The following is an 18,186-nucleotide window of genomic DNA, read 5'->3' as shown; positions in this document are numbered from 1 at the left end:
ATGCATGCAATGGTCCCTGAACCTGCTGACCTGCCTTTGACAAATGACAAACTGAACATAGAGTAAATGGTAGTGTGTATGTGAAATGTAAAACACTGAGGTCTTTGTTAGAAATATCAAAGACCCTAAACTTAACTGTCAAGATAGTTTACATACTGTACCAGTCTATGGAAACCCTTGTTCTTACTCCCAGACAAAAGCCTCGCCTGTTTACAAGGGCGTCAATGTAGTAAACCCTAGAGTAGACTATGGCCCAGAATTTAATATCATGCGACACCAAAACCACTAAACCCACTTCTATCAACTAATTTCTTTAAACAAAATGGAGCAAGGACTGACAAGATATTAATGTAATGTGGTCAGTGTCATAGATTATTAGATGTAGGTCAACAAACTATCATCTAAGAGGGAACATTGGTCCAGATGTGATTTTTTCAAAATGTTTTCCAAACAGATTTCTGGCCATTTTTGCTTTGCTCCATTAAAGCCTACTGATAAAAAGATCAAATTTGGACTCACTCTGACAATGGCAAAATAGAGTGCATATTTAAAATGCCAAACATTGGGGTAGCCAGTTTGTTCAAGTAATGCTGCATCCTCCAAGATTACACGTTGTTGTACTTTCAATTTAATGCCTATATAATTATCCTCTTTCAGTCCGCTGATGTTTTTAAAAACAAGTGCAGTGATCCATTCTCAGCCGCCGTCGCCCCCTGCTGGTCGTTGCAGCAGGTTTAGGCGTGGCTAATGGTATTTGTGTCAGTTACCTGAGAGCGACGAGATTAAAGGACGCTGCTGTAAGTACAGGAAAACAATCAGAAACATACTGGAAACATTTGTCTTTATATTTATTTTCAGTACATTTCAACTATAATGTCTTTATATTTATTACAGGGCGGCGTCTACTTTAATCTACAAAGAAGGTAAGTTTTAGTTTCTTTTTATTGTACATGCACCTGTTCCTTTGTCGTCAGGGCGGGAGCAGTCATATTGGACTGATATCCAGCACATATATAACATGATATGAAATACTGCAGAAGGTGAATTAGGCTAGTTATAGTTATCTTTGAATTTAGCTATTTGTGTGATACTATTCCAATGTGTTTGATATTCAAAACGACCTTTATTTGCTTTGGGTGAGAGTGATGACTTCATCCTTTGTTGTGACAATAAGACGCCATATTAACAGGATATTACAACAGTAATCCTAAAAAAAACACAAAAAAAACAGCAGCAATGTTTTGGCTGTTATTGCAGTGTATGATTATATTGGTGAGGTTCCCATTATCAGGCAACATTTTGATGGTTTTCTTACCATCAACTGGAAAACATTTTATGAAGTTCATTTCACACAATAACACAGAGAGAAGCCTTTTTTCACTGCTTGGCTGTAGATTCACTGTAGATTTTAAATGAATAAATATTTGAGCCAGGTAGCGATGGGTTCTTTGGAGCCACCGATGAATTGTTTTTTTGCTTGACGGGGAAGAAGCAGTTTGGTTGATTTGAGTTATGGAAATGGAGCATTTGCATTCAGACTACCTGCAGCATGCGAGTGAAGGAACAACAGGAACAGGTTTGGGGACAGGTGCAGGTGGGAGGGCACGAACATGTTTACGACTGATGGTTAGGGCACAGCAGGAGAGAAAGGTTACAGTGATAATGGCAGATCATAGCTGCATCATCAGTATATATTGGACAGTTTCTGTTTCCTGGATGTATACTAGGCGTAGTCCTTGACATCATCTCCAATAAGGAAGTGAGAAAATTTTGTTGCCACATAGTGAGTCCACTAAGGCCGTTGGACTAAATCCAACAGATGATGTCATCTCTTCAAACTGAGGAGGGCCTGTTGTTTTATCCACCTGGATAATCTCCCCGGTAACACACCAACCACCTATCCTGGTCACATGACCCAGTATTTACACAGGTACTTTATGAACGTTGGGAGTCATGCAAGGACAACACGCACGCACGTACGCTTACACACGCACACACACACTTTCAAAACTAACCCTAACCCCCGGCTGATGAAGTTGTACCTACTTTGTCTCACTCCCCCAGAAAACAAGATGGTGGAACAAACAAGACAGCCGCGTCGCGTCGTCTCCCTCCAGGCTGGACCTGGTGAGGCGGACGCTCCCACCCTGTTTGACGTGAACTTCAGGTACAGGCTTTGCTTCTGCACACTGGTCTGACTGTTCGTAATAACAACACACAGCTCCAGACTGGCCGAGCCTCAGGCAACAAAGCATGTGGGAGCAGTTGTACTAAAAACAAATACGAAAAAAAGGCTCTGCTTCAATACTCTGTTGCAGAATCAGTTGGGTCAAAGAGCCTGAGATGTTTCTGAAGTCATTTTATTATCCCTTTGCTACACTTATGAATGCATACCTCCCCTAATTACTGTCATACCTTCCAAAAACACAAGCGCACAACGACAACAGTGTGAAAAGTTTACATCACTGAACAAGAAACCTGCCCATTCCTCCTTCAGGATCAATGACAGGGCCACACGGGTCATTGGCCACCAGCTGGCAGTCATAGGAGACCGGCTGGACCGGGACTGGGCCAGCAGACGGCCAAACTGGTTGCCGACGCCCCTCCACATCCTGAGACCCGCCCAGGCGCTGACCAGAACCATCTATCGGTATGAAATGCCATAACACTTGTCACTCTCATACGGTCAAGGCTATTTCACCATGTGTGACCTGTGACTCAGCGGACATGGATGTTTAACCTGGTGTCGCTCTCTCTCTTAGGGACATCCAGAATCAGTCATGGGGTTTCCAGGGTCTGTCTGCAGCAGTGAAGGCCTGGCTGGTGGCTGCGCCTGGGCAGGGGATCGTCAGAGCCGAGGCCTGGGCAGCCTGGGTGAGACTGCAGTTACTCCAACTCTCGTTTCTTCATTTGTTTCAAGGGGGATATCCATTATAAATCCACACGGTTGCTGTATGTTAACATTATGTGTTTTCTTTTTGCAGGTGTCCAATATTCAACCTGTAAACTGCACTGGCTGGACCACAGGAGTCCTGCTGACTGTGGCACTGGTGGCTACAGTGACCGTTTGCACTGCAATCTGGATCGAATGGAAAGACTAAGGGGCCATAAGCAGGTCCTTCAGCCATGTTTGGAAAAAAAAAAAAAAAAAGTGTGCAAATGAGTGACAATTGTTAACTGATTTGTTTCAGCTGTTTACTTTGATTCTCTTTTTATACTAATTTAATGAGCGGTATTGAATTGGACATGAAGACTGATACACCTGACAAATTCTTGGGCAACATGACATGCAACAGGAGTAAGACACAGAGCAAAATATACAATAAAATTCATCAGGGCAACTGCAAACTGCCATTAAATCAATGTAAGAGCGTTTGGGCAACACCTTGAGCAATGTTGCCCTACAGCATCGCCCAAGGAGTCGGCCAGTGTATCGTAGCTGTAATATTTTGGTTCGCTGTTGTATTGATCTCAAAGTGCATGTTGACTGGACTGTTGCTGGCCTGCAGTCTTTTGTATGAGGATTCAGTTTGTTTGTTTGTTTGTTTGTAGGCCAAATTTTTACAATTGATATGTAGCCAAGCTTAATAAAATAAAGGGAGCTGGACTTTCTGTTCCAAATTTGAAAATGCTTTTTCATGTGATGCAAATAAACTTAATAACAACAAAATGTTACTGTCTCATTAATAAAGACCAGACATTTATTTAATTACACAATAACATATGAGCAAGACCATTGATGGCCAGTCAGAGGGGCTTTCAGTTCCAACAGGTCTCACTGAGGACAGTCTAGAAGTCCGGCTGATAAACTCCGTCCTGCTGTTCAACACAAATTGAACATGGAGACCAATTCTCCCTCTCTCACTGTGTGCGAGTCTCTGCATCGTTAGTCCTCATAAGCGGTGACGTCCACATGTGTGTAAGTCTTGTAGGCCTTCCTGTTGCACTTCTGCAGCGTGGCCCCGAGCTGCTTCCCCGGGCCGACCTCGTAGGTGCGAGGGAAGCTCAGTCCCTGGCTCCTCTCGTAGATCTCGTGCAGAGTCTGCTCCCACTTCACGGGAGACACCAGCTGCTTCACCAGCTGCCTGCGCATGTGGCCCTCGTGCATGTAGCGCTTGCCGTCCACATTGGAGTACACGCTGATCTCAGGACGCCGCACCTGAGCGGGATTGTATGCAAGAGAAATCGAGGTGTTAGTTCTTAATCCGTCAAACCGTAAAAAATTCACATGGAGCTGTGTCACGACTGTCTGAAATACTGAAATGGCCCACCTACTCATACTTTACTCCACATTCAAGCTATAGGGAACTGACAAAATAAGGGGAACGCTTGAGTAAATGTGGAGTACAAAGAACATTAAAGGCACTAGTAAGATTTTTACTGTCCCATAGCACAAAATGACTATAATACATCTGCGGGGGTTTGATGGTTGATCAATACCAATGACTCAACTATTACTTCACCATGTGCTGAAATATTTGCCTTTCAAAACTCACTTTCCAGCTTGTGTTCTGTTTTGGAACAAAAAGCCTAGTGTTATGTACAGAAATGTTGGCCTAGTCACAGTCGAACATTGTTTCCCACCATCACCAAAACACCAAATGGAGGAATTTCTTACGGAAGAACCGCATTGCATCCCTCTAATAGTGTTGTAAAGTAGTTTTAGTATCTCTCTTTGGGCGCATTGAAGCTGTTGTGGCAGTTCATTTTGCCCCACATCCTATTAACACACTTTATGTTGGTGTTTCCTTTATTTTGAAAGTTACCGGTACATATCTATATAAGCGCTCACCATCGTTCCATCAGATGGTGTGTACTGGTAAAGAGAAAGGGGGAAGTCATCACTCATTTGACAGCATGTGATCTAGCGGCTGCACAGCTGACTGACCTCCACCTGTCTGAGGACCTCTCTGAGGGGCTCGGTCGCCGACTCCATCAGCTCCGTGTGGAAGGCCCCGCTCACCGGGAGAGGCTTGGTCCTCACCAACTGGAGACGCCGCGAGTTCTGCTGCAGGAAGTCCAGCGCCTGAGGAGAGGACACAGCTCTGTTCACTGAGATGAAAGAGAAACCAGAAGAGAAGTCCAGAGCAGCTCCTGCATCTTTATTAGGACTGAAACTTTAAGGCTAAGGGTGATTTAAGAATACAATCTATACTCTCTTCTAGGGCTGAAACGATTCCTCGAGAAACTCGATTACTAAAAATCATCGATGCAAATTCTTTGCATCGAAGCTTCGTTTAATCCATATAACTATATACACGCTCAGTGTTTCGCACGGATGATTATTACTGTTGCACAACGCGCTGGAGAAAGAGAGAGAAAATAGCGAGGGGCGAAGAGAAGAGACAGGCCAGAGAAAACGACAGAAAGTGTCCAAAGTTTCGGATCCAGTGTTGCCAACTTGGCGACTTTGTCGCTAGACTTAGCGACTTTTCAGACCCCCCTGGCGACTTTATTTCTCAAAAGCGACTAGCGACAAATCTGCCGACTTTTTCTGACCATGGGAAGCAATGTTAATGTGTTGAATCCCAAAGCATTTGGCAATAAATTGGTTCGGCTGATGCCGGTTTTCTCTACTTGCTTGTCTAATCCAGAGAGGTCTGACGGTCACAGCGCTTCCCACACAGCGTAGCTCCCTCCCTCCGCTGAGAGCAGGGACTGTAGGATAGGGTCCACTTGTAATTGCTACCGGCGTACGCCGAAACTGGCCCGGGTGGGCGGAGTCAGCACTTAATATTAAAACGGGATGAGATGAAGGCTAGTAAAGAATGCACGTTAATTATGGCTATATGTAATGGCTAGTTAAGAACGTAAATCAATATGGTGGCTAGTTATGATGTCCCTAAGTTAGCTAAGTTTTGCTCAAGAAAATAACCACAGAAAATAAAATGCTGCAGTCAATTTGTGAAAGCCTGAGCTTCATTCATGTTATTATTATGATAGTCACACACACATACACCCCCCCCCCCCCACACACACACACACACACACACACACACACCTACTCCCCTCACAGTGATGCATAAAATACCCCAGAAAGCAAAATATCAGGTGGTGTAAGTAGCAATTGGAGCCTAAAATGCACCAGTCCAATACAGCAGGTATATTCAGTTTAGTTTGATTGCAGTGAGTAGGGTCAGCAGGTGTAGGGCAACCCTTCAACATAGTAAATAAATGTACATTAGCCAGTCTTATGAACTTGTATGATATTTAGGCCTAGTAATAAATATCAATAATAATTATTATTTCACCTCGTTTTCAGTAAATCACAGTGTCGTATGGACAGCTTCGTGCGGACAGCTTTTCTCTTTTGTATATTTACTATTGCTCTTTAATAAAGCAAAAGTATTTCTTATCCGATTACTCGATTAATCGATGGAATAATCGGTAGAATACTCGATTACTAAAATAATCGATAGCTGCAGCCCTACTCTCTTCCATTTCCACTCCATCCCACATTTACTGAATTCACATCATTGTAATTCAGATAAAGGAAACAAGGATGAGAGTAGGAGTAGTGGTAACAGATCTATCAGTTGAGGTGGTCATACTTGTATTTCGAATCAATGTATTTGAAGCTGAAATTTGGGTATAATCAATATGTCCTCCATGAAAGATAAAGCTCTGTACCTGCTGGTGACCTGCGATGACCCTGCCGTCGGGGAACAGGTAGTTGGCCACAGTGCAGACCGGCTCCTGGATCCCCAGGCTCCTGCAGTGCTCTTTAGCCTGCAGACACGCGTATTTGTACTGGGCCTGGGGCCGACCGATGACTGACAGCATCCCACTGGGAATCAGCTCTGACGCTTTCTGCATGGCCTCCGCTCGCACCTTCACCGCATACAGAGCTGGGGTGGGGTAAATATGGCACATCAACCAACACTGCTGTGATGTGCATTCTATGGTGATTTGTAGACTGTGCTTTTAACTGAGCAAAAGCTTTGTCATGCACAAGATGGGAAATATTTTATGCTTACCTTCTGCAAAGTCCATGGCACCAGAAAAGACCAGAGCGGCAAATTCTCCAACGCTGAAACCTGCAGCGGCAACACATGTCTCAATGGCCTGGGGACAGGAGCATGAAATGTTCATCCATCTACTTCAAATCATGACCAGACTGCAGTCAGGTCTAGGTCACTGGCATACTTGACATACTATGCTTGCACTGACAGTATTATATGACCTATATACCCATATATGTACATACTTTCTGGACCTGTTTTTGCATTCTTGAATTCCTTTAGCATTTCTATTTTATTGTATTACTCTTATGTACATTAGTCATGTTTCACTATGTTTATTATTCATTAGTGTACTGCCCTATAGTGTCCTGGCTGCTATAAACCTGCAATTTCCCCTCGGGGATCAATAAAGTACTATCCTATCATATCCTACTTAATTGATTAGAGAAAGAGTGCAGAACCCCAGTGTTATTAAAGGGGGTATCAGCTCCTACCTTGGGGTTTTCGTGGTTCAGTCTCTCCACCGCTGCCAGTGAAGTGACAAACACAGCTGGCTGACAGTGAACCGTCTTCACCAGCTCCGCCTCCGGTCCGTCCAGGCACAGGGAGAGCAGGTCGTACCCGAGTATCTTCTGGGCGACCGAGAACATTTCTTTCACGTTCCGGTACTTCAGAAGTCCTCGCCCCATGCCCACAAACTGGCTGCCCTGCCCGGGGAAGAGCAGCACGGAGGAGTCCACCGGGTCTCTCCTGGGTCTCCGCTCCTCCGGGGCCGGCTCGTCGTCCGGGAGAGGAGCCGTGGTTTCGGCCGGGGGTTGAGTCCCATCCCGGGAGCCAGGCTGGCGGGTTGACAGCCTCCTGCACTGAGAGACCAGCGACCTGGGCTCCCCTCTGGAGGCTGCTCTCACGCTGAGAGACAACGACGCTAACATTACTACTGTCACACCGACAAAGTCTCTGAACTGTCACGATTTAAAACAGACACATATTCTGCCTGGAGAAACTATAACTTCTGTCCTTTAGAAAAGCTCGACATTGTCTCGGAGGAACTCTACCCGGCATGTAAAAGGCATGTTCGTGGACGGCGCCATATTGTCTGACGACATGACCTTTGATTTTGTTTTACTTCCAGAGGACTTGACATGTCGGTTCATTTCGGCTCTTACCTGCAGCGCCACCCTCAGGCCAGAATGGGTAAGCCTACACAGCAAACAAAATCAAGTGGATTTTATCAACTATAGCTAAATTCTAGATCCTGGTGGAACTTTACATGATGTCAATATAAAGTCGTCTTTCAGGGAGTTTAATGTTAATGGAAATGGTTGAATAAAGACATAGTAGTCATCCCACTGGCTCCCCAGGCCAAGCATCTTCTATGGGCCCCTTCACTGCCAGCCATCACCATTCAACCCTGTATATTGAGCACCTGACTTGTCAAATGTGTCCACCCCATCAGAAAGGTTAAGCAAGCAATAAGGAAATTGATCTTTGTCCAACTATGAAAGATAGCCAGGATAGAATGCAAATGTGTGTGAGAGTGCAAATTTACAATTACATTACAAATGGATCTACACAGCGGAGCACATGGGGCCCTTAGTTGTCTGGGTCCTTACAGGCCCTGTTGGTAATCCAGGCACAATATCACATCATTAACAGTATATCAATCAGCCATAAACTTTATTGTACAAAATTGTAAATCTCAGTTGAACTTATTCATGTGTTCTCAATAAATCACATATCACATTGTATTTGTCATCATAGTTTTCCATCTTAGTGTGCATCTCAAAAATGTAACATAAATATAATATAATGCTTTTGCACAGTTTTTGTTGATTGTAAATAACTTTCCTCATTCCACTTTCATCATCATGGGTTCTGGGTTGAGTGTTGGTCTTACACAACGGAAGAATTTTGTTACTCATTTCTGGTCTTAGTGTAGATTTGAAAACTTTACAGCGTTCCCCTAACCATCAACATGGAGATCAGATTTGTCCATTGGATTTTTCCTGTGATTCATCTGACCCGTCTGATAGGCTGACAGCCTCCATTTCTTCCTCAAGTCCCTCCCTGTCCTCTGCTGATTGGCTGTCTTGACCGGCTTTAGTCTTGAATTTGGTGATGAACTCGTTACTGGCCAGGGCGCCTTCCTTTTTTGGACAGGAGTGTGTTGATGTCAGGCGGTGTTCCAATCGGTCTACAAAAAAAGCAATTCACAACACAAATTGACCTTCTTGTTTTGTTCACTGATAAGTTTCCACAGCTACTCTGAAGAGGAGCTAAATTAGGTATATATAACTTCATTATGTGAACAGTGTACAGTCACCACAGTCTCAGTCACCACTTTTCAGGCTCTTTATGATATAAAATAATACTATAGCTACATTATAGTAGATAGCATCAAAGTAATTTAACTTATATGGAAATATGGTATTTTTGAGAAAATAAAACATTATATAATACTATTTAAAAATAATAATAATAATAATAATAATAAATATATACTGTATACTGTATATATATATATTTCTATTGGTGGTTGCACAATGTCTAGTGATCATGGACTGTATTTCACAGTTTACGCACCTTTTTATTTACCACTATAACTTAATAACTTAATAATAATAAATACTGTGATACTGTGAATAAATACATTGATCCTGGAGCTGGTAGGGATTCAGCGTCTTGCTCAAGGACACTTCAGCAGGGTGCATGTTTGCTGACATGGGGGGGTCCAGTTGAAGGATTGTCTTTTTACCCACTGGGCCGCCCTGCGTGAGACCAGACAGAGACCGTACTGTACCTGCAGGAGTGATGGGCGTCATCAGGCGGTTCAGCTGGACGTTCCAGTGCCGTACATGTTGACTGGCGTTCCTCAGCTTCTCCTGAACCTCCTGCAGGCCGAACGAGATGGAGCGAGAGAATCGAACATCAGTGTTACTTTATAGTAGTATTAAACCTTGTGCTAGTCAGTCCAAACACAGTTCTCTTATTGGCTTTCATTTTCGGCCTCTTTCTCACCTCCAGGCGCTGGTGGCTCCTCTGGCGAGATGCACGCAGGTCCTGGAGCTCCTGTGAGGCCGAGTGGAGGGCCGAGGGAGTGTCCTCCTCCTCCTCCTCCTCCTCCTTCGCACCTCCGTCCGAAGCCTCCTCTATGGGGCTGAGGCTCCGCAAGGCCCTCTGCTGCTCCTGCAGGAGCTGGCACTGCTTCTTCTTCTCCTCTTCCGCCTGCAGCAACCTGGAGAAGGGGAGAAGGAGAACAGACCTTAACAGAAATCAAGTAACAAGGAATCTTATATTTAATTTAAGGTGCTTCTAAGTTTTCAGGGTGTGTGTGTGTGTGTGTGTGTGTGTGTGTGTGTGTTACCTCTGCAGCTCCTGCCTGACCTTCTCCTCCTCCAGCCGGGCCTGGATCTCCATGTTGAGAGCAGCCTCCAGTTTCCCCTGAGTCAGCTCCAGCTCTTGGATCCTCTTCTTCTGCTGCTCAGCCTCCCTCTCCTTCTCCTCCATCTCTGCCTGCATGCTGTCTCTCAGCTGGGAGAACACACACACACACACACACACACACACACACACACACACATACACACACACGTCAATCGAGTGGAAGGAACTGACCTATTCCTGAATCACCTATTCCAGGAATGCCATCACCATTACTCCACCACTAAAAATCATTAAAGGCTGAATCTGAATTTTATAATGCCAATGTGTGCTGTTTTCAGAGATCAAGGCGACTGGAACGGACTCTAACCCCTATTTCAGCAAACAGTAAATATTTCTTGTCATCTGGCAGACTTCCTCTCACCATCTCTGCCTCTTTCAGCTGTCTCTCCAGCTCCTTCTGCACCTCCTTCTGTTTTCTCCTCTCTCTCTCTTCTGCCTCTCTTCGTTTGGTTTCCAGTTCCCGCGCATGCTGCGAGACACAGATATGCAGTATAGTCACATATTCATGCACACTGAAAAACATATATCACATGTACACACTGCAAAGGACACGCTTAGCAAGGGATTTTATCTTTTATCTAGCAAGTCATTTACCTGGTAGAAATTTCACTTGTTTCATGATAATGTAATAAGACATTTACTATGGAAATGTTCTCAACATATGTTTCTAATTTTGGGATTCTTTTATTGGTTTTTTTGCAGTGCATTAATTGTCCTTCCCATTGCTCCACCAATCCCTCCTTCTCTCACCTGGATGATGCTTTCTATCTCCTGGTCCTGTCGTTCCTTCTCTCTCTCCACATCTTGGGTATTCGAATCGTCTGATTGGCTGCTGCAGCTGCTGCGGGCGCTCAGGCTGCGCTCCCGTTGGCTGTGCTCCCGCTGGACCCGCCTCTTAAGTTTAAGTTCCTGGTGAAGGGAGGATTTGCCCTCACCCTGGAGACGGAGGGCTGTCTGAATGACTGGAGAGGAAACACACACACACACACACATTTTACAATAATAGTCTGTGACATTTTCATATAAATATCTGTTTTGCAACTCCCTATCGCCGATTGATATAACACAATAATGATTCAACCTATACCCAATTCATGAAAGCTTTTACATTTGCTGTATTTGCTGTTCTCACCCAGTGTTGGGAAGCTGTTTCCCAGTGTCGCGGCAAAAAACCCCTAAAAAAATGTTTTTCCCCTGGTAGTGTGTCTTTGGCTCAATTCCACACCAGGTAAGAAAATAACATAATTACATTTTTGTGCATTGTTTTCCTATCACTGGCATTTTTAAATTTCACGGGGTTACAAAGAATGAAAGTAACCTATCAAAAGTAACCTAGCTTGGTGCCTCATAATGGACGGAGATCACGTTCATTGATTCTACAAAGAAGTTGTAAGGCTATTCAGCACATTTCCCCCACAATCATTTTCTTGTGCAGAGGCAAAGCAACAACAAACTGAAGACAAAACAAATAAATAGAAGAAGAACTGGGTTGTTAGCATGAGCAGCGACAGCCACCATGGCTGAACAGACAAAGAAAAGAGCGCCACCTACAGAAACTCAAACTGCATCACCAGAAAACACTGTTTGATTGACAGGTGATCTCTGGGAAGTGCAGTGCAGAAGCACCACAGCAATGTGTGCTTTGCACCAAAGCTGTCACCACAATCATAAAAACAAGATTGATGTTGCAGATTGCTACTTAAAATGTTTCATTTGCAACCACTGAATTAAATTGCACACACACACACACACACACACACAATAAATCGATGCAGTCAATACGTGACTCTGTCTGTGTGTTGCTGCTCATACACACAAACACACCTTGAGTCCACTCCACCTTCTGTCTCTGGTCAGAAGCGCTCATCTCATAGGTTTTATTATGGGTTTTCACACAGAACAGACAGCGCTTCCCCTCCCTGTCTGGGATAGCCTGAAACAGAGGGGAGAGACAGTCAGGTTCATAAATATATGGAGAAAAAGAAAACGAACACAATTTGGATATTTAGTTGAACATTTAGTTGTCATGGTATGAACAATGCTAGGGTGAGGGGTTTGATTCCCACTGGAACCAACCCGTACTAAAGAAATATGGATTCATGATACTGTAAAGCACTTTGGATAAAAATGTCCAGCACATGCATATGCTATAGCACCCAGGAACATGCATACTTCCCGTTTCCCCACTAACCTCTATGATACAGCTCTTATCCAGCTGGATCTCTCCCCTCTTGTCCTTCAGGTTCTCACTGACATAGTAAGCCATGGAGGAGGGCTTCAGCACAAACCAGCGCTCAGTCCAGTTCCTACGCATGTGCCCCTTTTTCCACATATAACCCTGGAAAGAGGGGGTGGAGGGGGAGGCTATGTCAATAACAGAGTGAAAGAGGTAAGAAAGTAAACACAAAAATGACAGGAGAGCAGAGGAAAAACAGGCTAAAGGTAACTGGCTGAAAAAGAGAGGAAGACACACACACACAGACACAGGCTCACCCTCTTCAGGACGTTGTGGTACATCTCCAGAAAGACCTCGTCCAAGGCCAGACTGAAGGCCTCGGCACTGGTGACCCTCAGCAGCCGGCCAGCACCCATGTGCTCCAGGAAGGTCCACACAGACACGCCCTCCTCCCGCACCGAGGGATCCTGGGATAGCAAGTCCTCCAAGGGCTTCCCGTCCCACTCCTGGCTCATCGCTGTGGAGATTTTCTTCAGAAGGTATTCCACCTGAGCGCATTCAAAATGTTAGAATACTTAAAGTGTTTATACAAGAGATAAGATACCTTCAGTGTGGTGGGCTGATGGTGTGAACACAGTTATTTTGGTCTGCGTTGACAGGAAACTAAAACCAGATCTTATGGAGGAAGTATGCAGGAAGGAAGAAACTCATTAACTCACTTACTTGCTCTTGCTTTCTTCTGCAGTGAAAAAATGTAAATGGGTCTGACTTTGTTGGGACATTAGCTGGGTTTAGACAGAGCCCAATGGTTCATTAATAATAGAAATAATAGCCCAATCACAGTGCCTCATGTAACCACCTCAAATGAAAAAGACTAGCCTATTCTGAAATATTGCTCAAAATGAAACCTCATCTGTTCATAAAAGAAGATTAGCACTTAAACCAACTACTTTTTAAACTTTGAAAAATTTAAGAATCGTTGAACACTTTGATGGTTGAAAAGCTGGAAACAATCAACACATGTTCATCTTGGTGTGCTATAACACAAGATTATTCCACTACGCATGTCAAAAGAGCTTTATTCTAGTTATATTCTTTGGTGCATGTGAACACACACACACACATTAGATCCCTATTTTGTGTTCATGTTAACAGTTTACATGGAATCTCCAGTGGGAACGAACTCATTTGGATGATGAACTTAAACTCTTCTTATTCCCATTTTCCTCCCTTCCTTTCTTCTTTCACATCTCCCTCTCTCTGTCTCTCCCTCTCTCTCTCTCGTACCTCCTCTGGTATCATCACCAGTGGGTAGCGGTCCTCAGACAATAGGTTGAACAGACAGAAGAGTTTGAAACAGTCTCTCTCGGACAGCAGCGCCCCCTCTGGTATGGGGCGGTAGTTCTTCTTCATGGTCATCATCCAGCACAGGTCGTCAAACTTCTCCTTGTCGAATGTCCCCTCTTTGACCTAGCCACAAATTGGGTTGAAATTTCATTGGATGATTAGAGGCATAATATGTACGTATTAAAGTTTTAGTTACGCAAACATTTAACCTTGATGGGCGGAGCCAAAGAGCATAGTTTTTTTGGAGCGCAAGTTAGCTAACTGGCAAACTTGAATGGCAAAGATGAAACTCTGGTCAAGCTATGAATAAAACAAAAAGGCATTGACTTCTTTTTTTATCAGTTCATGGCCATGGGAGGTCTTGGAAGGTCAGCCTAGCTAACTAGCTTCCCTAGATAGCTAAAGGCTAGTATGGCTAGTGTGAACTTGAGGTCAGCTAGGCTAACTAGCTAACCTAGATGACTTAGAGTGCTTCATAATAACTTCTCTCTTACCTCTTGCCTTTTTCACTGGGCTTCAGCCTAAGTTACTTATACAGAAAAACTGTAGTTCTTTGGCTCCGCCCACTGATGTTTAACTCAACCAATGAGATGATTTCTGCCTCCAGAGCAGCTCTGCCTCTGAGGAATGTTTGTAGAACTCAACATTCTTTGCTAAATATATGGGTCATTAAAGCCAGTATGCTGTCTGCCATTTCAGACACGCCATATCCAGTACATCTTATGCACCAGTATAGTATATACACAGGGATAAAGTGGCGGGTAAACCCACCTAAACTCAGTTTACCCTCCTTTTTATTTGGGGAATAGATTTTACTCACATTTTCAGCCTGACATAAATCGTTATGATGTAAATCCATAGCATACATCATAAAAGTAGTATCAAACTGATATAAGTAATGTGAGGATATAGAGTTTTTTAAGGGAAAGCGTGTAAATTAATGATTTTTCTGAAAGTATAATTGATTTTTGGTGGTGGTTGGTGGATATGGAGCTTGTTTTCCTTATGATGATCACAGGTTTACTGTTTACCGCTATATCACTGCATATACATCAAATACACCAGCAAAGCAAACAGTGTCTATTAGTAACAGTGTCTCAAGGTACAGGACAGTGCTTACAGTACCTTATCCAGTATGTATTTGTTGAGGTAGGGCATGTAGCCGTGATTGGACACTGGTCCGTCGTCATCGTCCTGGAAGTGCTCCTCTAGGGCCACGGGGTCGTGAGGGATGTTCAGCACTGTGTACAGGTTGTGGGAGAGTACCTGTCACACAAACACACACACACACACACAGAAAACATGGTTATTGTAAATGAATCAGGGTCGGTGTACCACACTCCATGTTTCTTCTATGTATGCACAAACACATGCACAAGACACAGCTGATCCTCAGTGGGAAAGCATGTCAGGACAGCTTTCTGCTATTTCCTTGGATTCTTCTCACCTCAGCGCCCAGGCCAGGGAGGCATGTATGAACTGGCCGGAAAGCAACATGGCAGACAAAAATAACACTTATTGAGGGGGAGGATGGCAAAATAAGAAGACAAGCAAAGATCTTCTGCTTGTCTTTGTTTTTTTAAAACACAGTGACATTATGTCATATTCACAAGTTACTGGGCCAAAGGGAAAAAAAACAGTCAGGCGCAGGTTGGACTTTGAACCCTGAGCTGAAACTGCCTGGCGTCACACTTCACTTCACAATCTGAGTAGGATTCATGTTTTTCAAATATTTGGGTATGTGTGTGAGCTTGTATTTGCGTTTGTGTGTATTGCTCTTCACTTTAACGTGTAGTTTCAGGCAACATAGACGGCATACAAAGACCCGATAGAGAATGATGAATTTTGTTCTGTCTCCAGTCTGTCAGACACCTTGAAGTTATTCAAAAGTAACTTTCCAAGACAAATACACTGTTACATCATGTTGCTGTGTACTGCTATCCCAGTCCAATAAGTGTTCAGTATACTTGTAGGTCGCTGGTCACAATTTCCTGATCTCTAGAAAAGGACAAAATCCTTTCGTACTTACCTTCAACTGCGATTTTGACACTTTGCCGCATTTCTCGACGTCCAGCGACGTGAAGGCGTACCAGATGGACTTGAGCAGCTCGGATTTTAGGTCCATTTTGGAGACCCCGGTGTGCGCAAACAACTACATTTCCAAGCGCACTGCAGAGGCTTTTACGCAGCGACGGGCGAGTGGGTGAGAATTGCCAAATAAATATGGGGCAGAGCAAAGCCGACTCTGCAAAGGTCCAGAAGCAGTCAGATGTAGGGCAGACTTAGAGGCGGAGAGTACAGATAAAGCCTGAGGTCCCATAAAGACTCAAGTCCCACAAGTTCCCCTACAAAAAACATATTTCACGTCACATATTTCAAAGTAGAATTGGCCAATACTGTATTTGTACATTTAGATGACATTCATTCAAAATATATTTTCGATACTGGAAATAGCTTACATTTCCACCCTATTGTTACTGTTAATAACATGTAGTTATATGCAAGTACATAGTCTATTTTGATCGCTCATATAGAATCAACTCAGCAAATACATTTCTTCTGTAACATCTACATATCCAACACAAAGCTCAACACAGGGTACATTCCTGAATTCCTCAAGATGTTGCCTAACCGAATAAGAAGGATCAATGTTGTGATAATATTCCCAGGAGGCATGACACACCCATTAGTGTGGTGTGCCCACAGCCAAACTTCATTCAACATTTGCCAAAGTGTGACAGCAGGTTAGATTAAGTGGGACATCGAATTAGACTGTTTTACATGCACAAATACATTTTTGGACAATTTTGTATATTTCGAAACATACATAATCTCAAGTAGCCTAGTGTATATGTGAATACACACTATACTGTGTCCTACTAGGACCTAGTGAGAAAGTGTAATGTGATTTATATGTTGCTAAAAGATTCCCAGAAGGAATGATGAACACTGATCAACATGACATTTGGATAGATCATTAACTTTCTGAGTCAGGTGTGTTTGACAGGTCACTCTGGATAAGAGTACCAGCCAAATGTCTAAAATGTAAGTGTATTATGTATGATAATAGCCTCGTCATGTTCAGCTTTAATGTTTCATCAGGTAAACAGTATATCCACTTCATCTTCGAGGAGTCCTTTGCCTAAAACAGGCTGCTTTACGAAATCTTATACATCTCAAAATTGTTGGCAGTTTTTCAGTTTCATGTTGTCAGCTTTTGAATTACTTGGTCTGACTCTGTCCACTGAACAATGTTACTTGAGGACAGCAAGACCTTTGGTGTCTTAGATACAGCACAATGAAATGTAGACAACAAGCCTCAGTGAAGGATACGGCTGAGAGGAAAATATACATCTCATTTATCAAAGTTGTTGTAGCCTGTATAGAGCTGATATGGATATATCATTTGCCTTGACCCAATATGGCAGCACCCCTCTGCAGCCATTTTGTGTCCCTCTTAGTGAGCATTCAGTTTAATTCAATAGGAGTCATAAACAGTGCTCATTAAAGCAACCCAGGTGCCCTACCCAAAATAGTTTTCACATGTATGAGTAAAATGTTCCTTGTGGTTTCCCTGACCAAGGTGTTACTGAATATCATTCAGAGCTTATTTTTGTATGATGAAACCGCTGGTGGGGATGAAGTCAGGCAAAATAGGTTAAATAAGGACAGTGTGATCAGACATAGAGACCATCCGCAAGCCTTGTTAGTACATAATGTAGGCTAATCAATACCATAATTGGGTCATGCAAATGGTATTCATTGTGTAGAGGCTGTGGTCTGATGTCTGTCTCTCTCAACCATGATGTATTTAGGCTTTAAGGTAAACTCTGTGGTGAATGGCAGTAAGAAATCTATTACACATGAATGAATCCAAACAGATTAACCAATTTGACTGATATAGTTCATGATTTCTGGTTCATAAAGTAATCAATATTGGGTTTAGTTTTGTGTGTTGGCTGTTGTTTTTCATCATGCCTAGTGGTGAGTCCATCTCTAGTCTTCCTTCAAGGGCAGATCTAATCAGCTTTGTCCCAGGTGGTAGAAATGAGATGTCATTCAGTTAGCCATAATTCAAGATTGCCTGGCCAGAGGTCTCGGTAGGAATCGAACCACTCCTGGTGCAGAGAATTTACCACTTTGGCACACTTCCAGTATGGCTTTTGTTGTAAAATAAAGCCCAAGCCAGCTTCTAAGGTCTTTAAAATGCAGACGGGAGCTTCATACCTGCCATCTGTCAGGATAAGGGATAAATTT

General features: G+C 43.4%; 4 protein-coding genes across 4 annotated transcripts in view; 1 reads left to right on the top strand and 3 right to left on the bottom strand.

Moving 5' to 3' along the window:
* dram1 (DNA-damage regulated autophagy modulator 1) overlaps window positions 1-18,186 on the bottom strand; it is a 66,745-nt gene that overhangs the window by 28,035 nt on the left and 20,524 nt on the right. The gene's annotated exons all lie outside the window — the stretch shown is intronic.
* Window positions 735-3,639, top strand: bik (BCL2 interacting killer). Its single transcript, XM_071905683.2, has 6 exons — window positions 735-797; window positions 895-923; window positions 2,065-2,167; window positions 2,498-2,650; window positions 2,763-2,874; window positions 2,985-3,639. The coding sequence occupies exons 3-6, from the start codon at window positions 2,073-2,075 to the stop codon at window positions 3,099-3,101; spliced, it is 477 nt and encodes a 158-aa protein (XP_071761784.2). The 5' UTR covers window positions 735-797; window positions 895-923; window positions 2,065-2,072; the 3' UTR covers window positions 3,102-3,639.
* mcat (malonyl CoA:ACP acyltransferase (mitochondrial)) lies at window positions 3,813-8,046 on the bottom strand. The gene is made up of 5 exons (XM_071905681.2): window positions 7,457-8,046; window positions 6,978-7,065; window positions 6,631-6,848; window positions 4,889-5,026; window positions 3,813-4,159 (listed from the first exon to the last, which is right to left on the bottom strand). The coding sequence occupies exons 1-5, from the start codon at window positions 7,892-7,894 to the stop codon at window positions 3,887-3,889; spliced, it is 1,155 nt and encodes a 384-aa protein (XP_071761782.1). The 5' UTR covers window positions 7,895-8,046; the 3' UTR covers window positions 3,813-3,886.
* On the bottom strand, window positions 8,623-16,265 carry def6c (DEF6 guanine nucleotide exchange factor c). The gene is made up of 12 exons (XM_071905642.2): window positions 15,959-16,265; window positions 15,055-15,195; window positions 13,870-14,052; window positions 12,900-13,130; window positions 12,598-12,744; window positions 12,231-12,339; window positions 11,157-11,368; window positions 10,768-10,875; window positions 10,327-10,493; window positions 9,981-10,197; window positions 9,763-9,853; window positions 8,623-9,156 (listed from the first exon to the last, which is right to left on the bottom strand). The coding sequence occupies exons 1-12, from the start codon at window positions 16,052-16,054 to the stop codon at window positions 8,945-8,947; spliced, it is 1,914 nt and encodes a 637-aa protein (XP_071761743.2). The 5' UTR covers window positions 16,055-16,265; the 3' UTR covers window positions 8,623-8,944.

This window comes from Centroberyx gerrardi, chromosome 24 (genome assembly GCF_048128805.1).
Source record: "Centroberyx gerrardi isolate f3 chromosome 24, fCenGer3.hap1.cur.20231027, whole genome shotgun sequence".
Classification (NCBI taxonomy): Eukaryota; Metazoa; Chordata; class Actinopteri; order Beryciformes; family Berycidae; genus Centroberyx; species Centroberyx gerrardi.
Note: the sequence above shows the minus strand (reverse complement) of the source record. Positions and strands in the feature narration are given on the sequence as shown.